An 8919-nucleotide genomic window follows, 5' to 3' on the forward strand; every position below is an offset into this window, starting at 1 on the left:
AGTTCAGTTTTGACTTCCATCTAGGAAAATGAAGTTTGTTATCCTTTACTGCCAAATTCTGCACAATTAAATTGGGTTATCTTGTTCTTTTGCCGTGAAACTGTCAGTATTTCATCTTACCCTAGTCTCCTAGCTTTTGGCTGATCGGGTGGTTTTGGTCAAATGTAGTGTATTTTAAATGGCTTTTAATATTTGTTGGCTTACAGAGTACAAGTTTTAAATGGATGTTTTGCATGTTTACTTCTGATCACATGCTTAGGTGAATTTCACCAGGAATAAACAGTTGTTGTTGTGAGTCTATACATTAGCAGAGTATGTCCATCAGTGTTTAGAGTTGGGTTAAAAATCTGACATTCAACACTTTGGAGAACTTTATGCCATGGGGCCAAAGTAGAATGAATATAGTCCCTTTTTCCTGTATATTTGATGAAAATCTTTGGCCTTCCACACTAGCCTCACTTTTTTTCCTTTGATTAAGTACTGCTGGCACTGAGAACCAGCAAAAAAGCTCACATTAAAACATACAGATACAGATTATGTGTTAATGTCCTTAAGTGTTACAGTGCAGTGTTCGGGGGGTGGGGGTGGTGGTAATTCTTGAATGCTTGTTGCAGAATAACATGTGGGACTCCTAAGTGTAATGCAAGTTCCCATACTACTCGCTAGTGCGTTTACTCAGAAGCAAACAGCTATTCTCTTACAGCAACGAAGCAGGAACCAAAACTGAACAGGTGAATTATTAGAAATTAGTCTTCTCTAGGTTTAGTTCAATGTCCTATGCCTTACATAAACTCAGTATTTTAATTAAGTTGTATGGTATAGATGAATACATTTTAACCAGTTTATGTTTTAGTTTGACAACTTCAAAATTAAATCTCTGCTCATGTGACGCACTTAATCAGCAGTGAATTGGATGCAAAACACGTCAGGTGAAAAGGCAGGAGATTCTCTTACCTCGCTGGAGCCATGTGTGTGAGGCTCCTTGTACGTGCAGCAGCAGCTGAAGATGCAAATATTTGCTCTGGGGAATTTAGGTTCAAATGGCGATGAACTGCAGATTGAGATAATCGTGAATGGTGTTCAGATCTCTTGAAAATTAGCATGTGCCCCTGTTAAAATAGGCGTGAGATGGTTGTGAGAATGACCTGTATCTTCTAGGGTATATATTAAGCTCTAAGGAGAAGGGACTATTCTTTAGATGAATGGGTGTTAATCTCCTTTTTTTGTTGTTCAGTTTGTGGCTAGCAAGTTGCCTTTGTTACTGATTTGAGTGTCTTCCAGTTACCTCAGGAAAGGTAAAACAGCTAAATAATTCTAATAGCTGTTATTACCTTAATTATTTACCTTTCAATGATTTATCAAATTCAACTTTGAACTTCAAGAGGAAAAGATTATAGGAGGAAATCCTTTTTAAAATGTTATCAGAGATAAACTCCTTTAAAGCTATCATTAATATTGATTTTTTTTTTTCTAATGTCCTCCCCCTGACCTATGCTACAGCACATGACTTGCTTCCTAGCTGCCAAGATTACTGTGAGGAGGGTTTGGGTTTTTTTATGGCCGTGTTAAATACATGTTCAAAAAACCAGTGCGCTCAAACATAGTATGGAACTTCCAGCATTCAGTTTACATTGGCATTGTCAGCCAAATTCACTTCTGTGGGCTTTTGATTTACACCTAATACATGAAAGGACTTAAATAGTTTAATGTTAACCTTAGGTTACTTTTCCTACTCAAATAAATGAATTCAAAAGCTAACCTCAGGGCAGAATCCAAACAATAAGCAAATGTGTGGCAACAAAGCAGAACAGCAAGAAAAATGGTCTTAGCTGTTTGCCAGTTTGGGTTTGGGTTTGGGTTTGGTTTTTTTTCCTAGTCTACTTTTAAAATTTCCAGGCACTGAAGTTCTAGGGTTTCCTTGGGGACACGATAAGGCTTGTTGCTTCCTTCAGCCGTTCCTCGGGCTGCTGCCGCGGGTGCAGAAGATTTATTTGATATATAGGGTGAGAAACTGCTTCTCCCCGGCACAATCGCGACAGCGTGGGGCCAGGGCTGTTGCCCCGGGCCGTGTGTCAGGCTCTCTCCTTTGTTTTTAAGGGCGCGGCGATCGCTCCAATCCCGGGGTGTTGCCGAAAAAACCGACACCGCTTTCCTTGGGCTTGAGTCACGACCGGGCGGCGTGTCCTTCCCCACGGGGGGAGGAAGGCTGAGGACGTTTGTTCCCAACAACGACCGCTGGAACGCCCCGGGGGGGGAAGTAAAGGCAGGCTACCGCGGAAAATAGGCAAATAGAACAGCGGGGGGAAGAGATCAAGAAAATATAAAGCCTTCCCCCAGCGCCTTCCTCCTCCCATCGCTCTTCAGGAGGAGGAGGAGGAGGAGGGGGCCGGGCAGCCGCTCCGCGCCGTCGGCAGCGCCGGGCATCCCCCCTGCTCGGCGGGAGGAGCCGCTTTTTCCGCTGGGTGTCACTCCGGGGTGGGAAAGGGGAAAAAGAAGCAGAAGGGAAAAAAAAAAAAAAAAAAAAAAAGAAGCCTTTAAAAGGCGAGGGGACGGAAAAAAAAACAAAACAAACCACCAAACCAAGCCCGCAGCAGCCGCGCCGAACCGCCCCGCCACGCCGCGGTCCGGGCGGCAGCCGCTCCGCTTCTTGCGGGCCGGGGCGGTCCCGGCCCTCCGGTTGGGAGCCGGAGCGGGGCGGCGAGTGATCGGGTGGTGCCGGTTGCCCCCCGACCCCAGCCCTTGCGGGCGAAGGTTCCCGGCCCCGCCGGCCCATGCGAGAAGGATGCTGGAGAGCGGCTGCAAGGCGGTGAAGGAGGGCGTGCTGGAGAAGAGGAGCGACGGGCTCCTGCAGCTCTGGAAGAAGAAGCGCTGCATCCTCACCGAGGAGGGGCTGCTCCTCGTCCCCCCCAAGCAGCCGCCGCAGCAGCAGCAGCCGCTGCCGGCCGAGCCGGCGGCCAAGGTGAAGGAGCTTCACTTCTCCAACATGAAGACGGTGGACTGCGTGGAGCGGAAAGGCAAGTACGTGTACTTCACGGTGGTGATGGCCGAGGGGAAGGAGATCGACTTTCGGTGCGCGCAGGAGCAGGGCTGGAACGCGGCGATCACGCTGCAGATGGTGCAGTACAAGAACCGCCAGGCCATCCTCGCCGTCCGCTCCACCCGCCAGAAGCAGCAGCACCTGGCGCAGCCCCACGGCCCCCGCCTCCGCAGCGCCTCCAACTCCGCCTAGGGCAGGTACGGACCCCGGCACCCCGCTCCGGGACCCCTCGTCCCGCCGGCATCCCGCTGCGGGACACCCTCTTCCCTCCGGGACCCCGCTCCGGGACATGCCCTCCCTCCAGCATCCCCCTCCGGGACCCCCTCTTCCCTCCGGGACCCCGCTCCAGGACCCCCTCTTCCCTCCGGGACCCCGCTCCGGGACATCCCCTCCCTCCAGCATCCCCCTCCGGGATGCCCTCTTCCCTCCGGGACCCCGCTCCAGGACCCCCTCTTCCCTCCGGGACCCCTTCGTCCTGCCGGCACCCCGCTCCGGGACCCCCTCTTCCCTCCGGGACCCCGCTCCAGGACCCCCTTTTCCCTCCGGGACCCCTTCGTCCCGCCGGCACCCCGCTCCGGGACACCCCCTCCCTCCAGCATCCCCCTCCGGGACCCCCTCTTCCCTCCGGGACCCTGCTCCGGGACCACCTCTTCCCTCCGGGACCCCGCTCCGGGACCCCCTCTTCCCTCCGGGACCCCTTCGTCCTGCCGGCACCCCGCTCCGGGACCCCCTCTTCCCTCCGGCATCCCGCTCGGCAGCCCTCCGGGACGCCCTCTTCTCTCTGGCATCCTTCTCCCTCCCTCCGGTACCCCGCTCCGGGACCCCCTCCCTGCAGCACCCCACTTTGCAGCCCTCCGGGACCCCCTCTTCCCTCCAGCATCCCGCTCTACAGCCCTCCGGGACCCCCTTTCCCTCCGGCATCCCGCTCTGCGACTCCCCTTCCTCTGGCACCCCGCTCCGGGACCCCCTCCCTGCAGCACCCCACTTTGCAGCCCTCCGGGACCTCCCCCTCCCTCCAGCATCTTGCTCTGCAACCCTCCGGGACCCCCTCCCTCTGGCACCCAGCACCCCGCACCCCACTCTGCAGCCCTCCAGCATCCTCACTCCCTCCGGCACCCCGCTCCACAACCCTCCAGGACCTCCCCATCCCTCCGGCACCTCGCTCCAGGCCCCCCTCCCTCCAGCACCCGGCACTCCGCAGCCCTCCGGGACCCCCTTCCCGCCGGCACCTTGTTCCGCAACCCTCCGGGATTCCCCCTTTGCTCCAGCACCCCACTCCGGGACTGGGTGCCCCCGGGACTGGAGCCGACCCCACGGGTGCCGGGGAAGGGGGAGAACCTTCTGCGGGCATCGCTTCTTCCACTCACCGCCTGCCCTTCGTGCTGTGCCCTCTTAATTGCAGGTGAAGCTAAGGAAGCGCTTCGGGGAAGCGGGACTGAGCGCGTTCGTCGCGGACGTACTTGAGTTGGTCAAAAACTGGGCAAACGCCGGAGATGGGGGTAGGCTGGAGAGAAGCGGCTCGACAACCTGAACCCCAGCTAGCTGCTGCCGCTGCTGCTGCTGCTTTGCCGCCCTCGGTGCCGACAAGCATTTCAAATCGATTATTTATGAACCTTGGAAAGGATCCTTTGGTGTGATGGGACTTCTAGGAGACATGATGTACCGTAACTTTATTTTAATGTATTTTATTTTATTTATTAGGGTTGGTTGGTTTCGTTTTGTTTTTTTTTTTTTAAAGGCTTATTTTGCAAGACATTTCTGAATGTAGGCCATATCCAAAAAGCAGAGGGGAAAAACCAGCATGTATGTTAGCTTCCTAAAGGAACTAAAAAGTTCTGGGTAGTTCAGCTGTGCGCGATTTGACAAAAGAGTTTTTCATTTTTTACCCGAAACACACTGTATTACACTAACATGGAAAATGTGATGTGAGGTTTGGAATTTGGCTGAAACCCATACTGCGTATTGAAAACTATTCTCTCTAGTGAGAATAACAATTTTAGTCTGGGTTTTAAATGATTTTTCTTTTAAAATGCCACACGTGGTGGAAGATGATAAAATTTATTCACGCTTGGTTATTCGAAAAAGTAACGTTGATTGCCATTCTGAGATTAAACCCCATCTGGTTTAATGTATGAGTAGAGGGGAACCCGACCAAAGTCTTTTGCGATACAGAATCGCAGTTGGATTCCAGTTACCCGTTGGATGTGTTTGCTCCTAGGCTGGAGGGCCGAAGAAGTGTCTGTGAACATTTCTTAGCGTCCGAGTTCAGGGCTCCCTCTGCACGGTCGGTTTGTAAGCGATCTGGGCTCGCGACCTGCATCGAATTTTCACGGCGGTTTTTAAATGTCTTGCATTAAAGTAGCCCCTAGTTTAAAATCCATTTTACGTATGTCTTAGTGTGCAAATGGGTTATTTTGGTCACAGTTTTCATAAGCTGAAAGTTGCTCTCTGGCTGAGATAAACTAGATGAATTTTGGTGTTTAGCACTGTCAGATGGCGAGAGGCGCCTGCGATCGCGCCTCTAAAAACGTTGACGAAGCCGTGAAGTTGGAAAACAAAGGGCTAATTGCACAGCTGGTGTGTCTTCCTCTGCCTCTTAAAAGTCGGTGGGAGTTTGTGTCGATGCCGGCGAGCGCGGCTGGGAGCTCTTCGCCCCGGAGCAGAGGAGGGAGCCAGGCGCGGGCCCGTGGGTTTTCGGGGACCGGGCTCTTTGGGCGACGGGTGATTTCACCTCGTGTGCCGCTACGGCCCGGCTCCGCCGGCTTCGATGAAGCGGGGAGGTCGTGAGCCGGACGGAGCGATGCGCCCCGTTATCTCTGGTTAAAGGTAAAAAGTTGCAGCCGCGGAGCTATTTATTTTAACTAGCGTAGTGGCGAAAACGGCTTTTGGCCCCTTTACAAGTTACAGGAAAGTAAACAAAATCTTTTAAAGCCACACATCCAGGACTTTTTTGTTTGTGTAACCGAGGTGTAGCTTGACTGTAAAAGCCCCGTGTTCTCGGTTCAAGCTGTTTCTCGAAGCGTTTAAAGCAAAAAACCTGAAGTGACGCTCAAAGGAAGATCTCGGAATTGGCTGCCGCACACGACTGTCCCTTTTCCTGCACCCTAAGCTGAAGCTCAGGCCTGTAAGGAATAAGTCGAGATCTCTTTTAGCCCTCCTCTTCTCTTCCTTGTCCCCAGGGGTCGGGGTCACGTACCCAGAGGTGCAAAACACGTCGTGGTGCAGAATTAAAGCCCGGACCTTGGCGGTCCTCTGCGGTTACTGCCAAGCGCTTCTTTCCGATCTAGCCCTTGACGAGGTTGCGTGACGAGCTTGGGGTGGTAGACTGCAGCTGTCCTAACAAAGTTATTACTTTGAGACTAATTGAAATCGAAGGTGCCCTGCATCTTCTAGGATTAGATTCGCTGTCTTGGCAATCATAATAGCCAATTTCCACATCTCTGTACATCTGCCATTATCATTCTGCTAACGCTTGGATGTTAGAGCTGCAAGGGGATTCTCTAATGAGCTAGTCAAAGACTCACAAAATAGACTGTAATTTGTAATTTGGCTCCTCTCTTTAGAGTCATTAATTACAGTTTACTGAGTAACTAATACACCTTTTCAGATATACAGACGTATCGCTGATATCTCACCTACTAAAATACGTTTTAGCCTACTGAAGGATAAATGTAATTGATGAAAATTAATTCCTATGTGATCGGAGACACACGTATTTCTCTAGGAGAGGCAGATATTCCTCTCCTCAGTGGATGCAAGCCCCTGAATGCCACACAAGTCTATGGATCTAGTCCAAAGCTGAAATTTTACTGCTCTTCTGGAAGAATTTGTACTTTGAAAATGAAAGATGAGAATTTTAGTGATAGAATTGACATTAAGGTTTGAGAAAACAGCTTTTGTTTTGAATTTGCTGGTCTTTTTCACCGGTTCAAGGTCAATGTCCCACTTGCACCTTGCATTTCTTGTTTTAAGTTGGTCTGAAGGATGCTCTCAAAACCATTTGGTCTGACATAGCTCACCAGCAAACTCTTGCCAGTTGTCATTGCCTGCTGTGTCACCTCTTTAAAAAAGTTGGTGTTGGGCAAATTCATAGCGTGGGAGATGGTCGCGTCACAAAATCCACCTTGAGCTGTTCTGGGCCTGCAGCCTGAATTGGTGGGATGGGGGTAAGGATCAAACCTCCCCCTCGTACTGCTGGACCGTCTCCTGGAAACTGAATGGGAACAAATTGGCTGGGGTCCCCTGGGGACAGTCGGACCGTGTGGCTCATGCCGTGTCAGTATAAATAAGGCTAAATTGTCTTGACATGGACAATCCGACAACTTTCTCACGCTCTAAATTCCATGGTGGTTTTGGTTTGGTTGGGTTTTTTTTTGTTGGGGTTTTTTTTTTTGATTGATAGTAATTTTAGACCAAGAAATTCTTTGATGTTATAAATGAGGTAGTTCTGGGCTTTTTTTGGCTTGCCCCTCTGCTACTGCATTGCCTTCATTGGAGCTACTTGGTTAAATACTGTCATCACTGCCTTGTAAGGGATGGCTATGAAAGTAGGTCCAGCAGATTATGCTCCATCTTACTGGAACTTTGCAAGTAAAGAAACCATGTCATCCTTCTTCTTACCAAAAAAGAAAAAGCCAACAGCATGTGGCTGGAGTAAATTCATTAGAGAATAAACAAAAATGCCAGCAAAACACACCAGAGGCAAATGCTTGGTATAGGTAGCAAAAGTGTGGACAGTCTGTTCATAAAGAGGTCAAAATTACATGTCTTAAAAAAAAAAAAAAAAGAAAAGCCATTAAGGGGCAGATTCAGCAAGAATATTCAAGCTGTGGTGACCAAGAAAATTTAGAAATTGGGGGAAAAGGAAGATCAAGTGGATATTGTCTCTGTGACATCCTGAAGTAATTCCTCTTTTTTAAGGTTCATGATATGCAAATGCCAGCTTCTGAATTATAGCTGCAGTGATGTACCAAATGTTTTCTAGCATATCCTATTGTGAGCAGAAATATTGGTGTCGTCAAAAAAAAAATTGTGTGTAAATATGACTCATAAATGATTTCTGAGAGATGTGATTTATTTTTCATATTTTTCAAGATGCATTCCATTTCAAATAAAGAGGTATCTATTGAAAGAGCTCTCTATGTTGAAGGAATGGTTGGTTGGTGGGTTATCTGTTATGATTAAAGCCTGCTCTAAGGTTTTCCAATGTTTTAAGGTCAGTCTAAGGGCCTAAGAGGAACACCTTGAACCTGTGTAGAGACATTCTGAAGGAAAGACCCACTTAGATGCTCCAATTAATCTTTATACATAGCACAATTACAAGGCTCAGAGTCCTCAGTTTTGCTCCTTGCTGGGTGAGATGTGTGAGCACCCACAGAGTCCTACTAATTCCAGGAATACTCTGCTTGGCGTCCCAGTCCACATGCAACAGATCTTTGGGACACAGACTTCAGGCTCATAATCTTTACCTGTGAACGCCTCTCTCTGTGTGATATTAGGAATATAAAATGCAGCATTAAATGTGCCTTGTTGCTCTTTTTCATGTATCTGAAGCACTGTGATTGAATTTCAAGTAACCTGAAAGTAGTCCAGAAAGAACACTTCCACCATTCGGCGTATCCTCCGACCCGTTCTCTTCTAGCTCCGTGGGAAAAGAAATGAGGTATGACGAGAAAAATGTGCAATGACTTCTGCTGCTCTGGGGTCTCTGCAGAACTGCAGCCCTTCGGATGCCTTGAACTCCCGAGGTGTATTTGTATTGCAGCAGGTCCTCATTTTTAAGCATCTTCTGAAAGCGTATTGACTTTCGTGGCACAGCGTGTGTTCACCTAGACTTACCGGTGCTATTTGCCTTCACTGGAGAGCTGTCAGTAACCTCTTCC

The 8919-nt window shown here is 49.4% G+C and overlaps 1 protein-coding gene across 1 annotated transcript; it reads left to right on the plus strand.

Annotated features, from left to right (window-relative positions):
* Positions 1-2632: 2632 nt before the first annotated feature.
* Positions 2633-8172, plus strand: PHLDA1 (pleckstrin homology like domain family A member 1). The gene is made up of 2 exons (XM_075058075.1): positions 2633-3234; positions 4440-8172. The coding sequence occupies exon 1, from the start codon at positions 2783-2785 to the stop codon at positions 3227-3229; it is 447 nt and encodes a 148-aa protein (XP_074914176.1). The 5' UTR covers positions 2633-2782; the 3' UTR covers positions 3230-3234; positions 4440-8172.
* Positions 8173-8919: the final 747 nt, after the last annotated feature.

The sequence above is a fragment of the Buteo buteo genome, chromosome 26 (genome assembly GCF_964188355.1).
Source record: "Buteo buteo chromosome 26, bButBut1.hap1.1, whole genome shotgun sequence".
Taxonomy (NCBI): domain Eukaryota; kingdom Metazoa; phylum Chordata; class Aves; order Accipitriformes; family Accipitridae; genus Buteo; species Buteo buteo.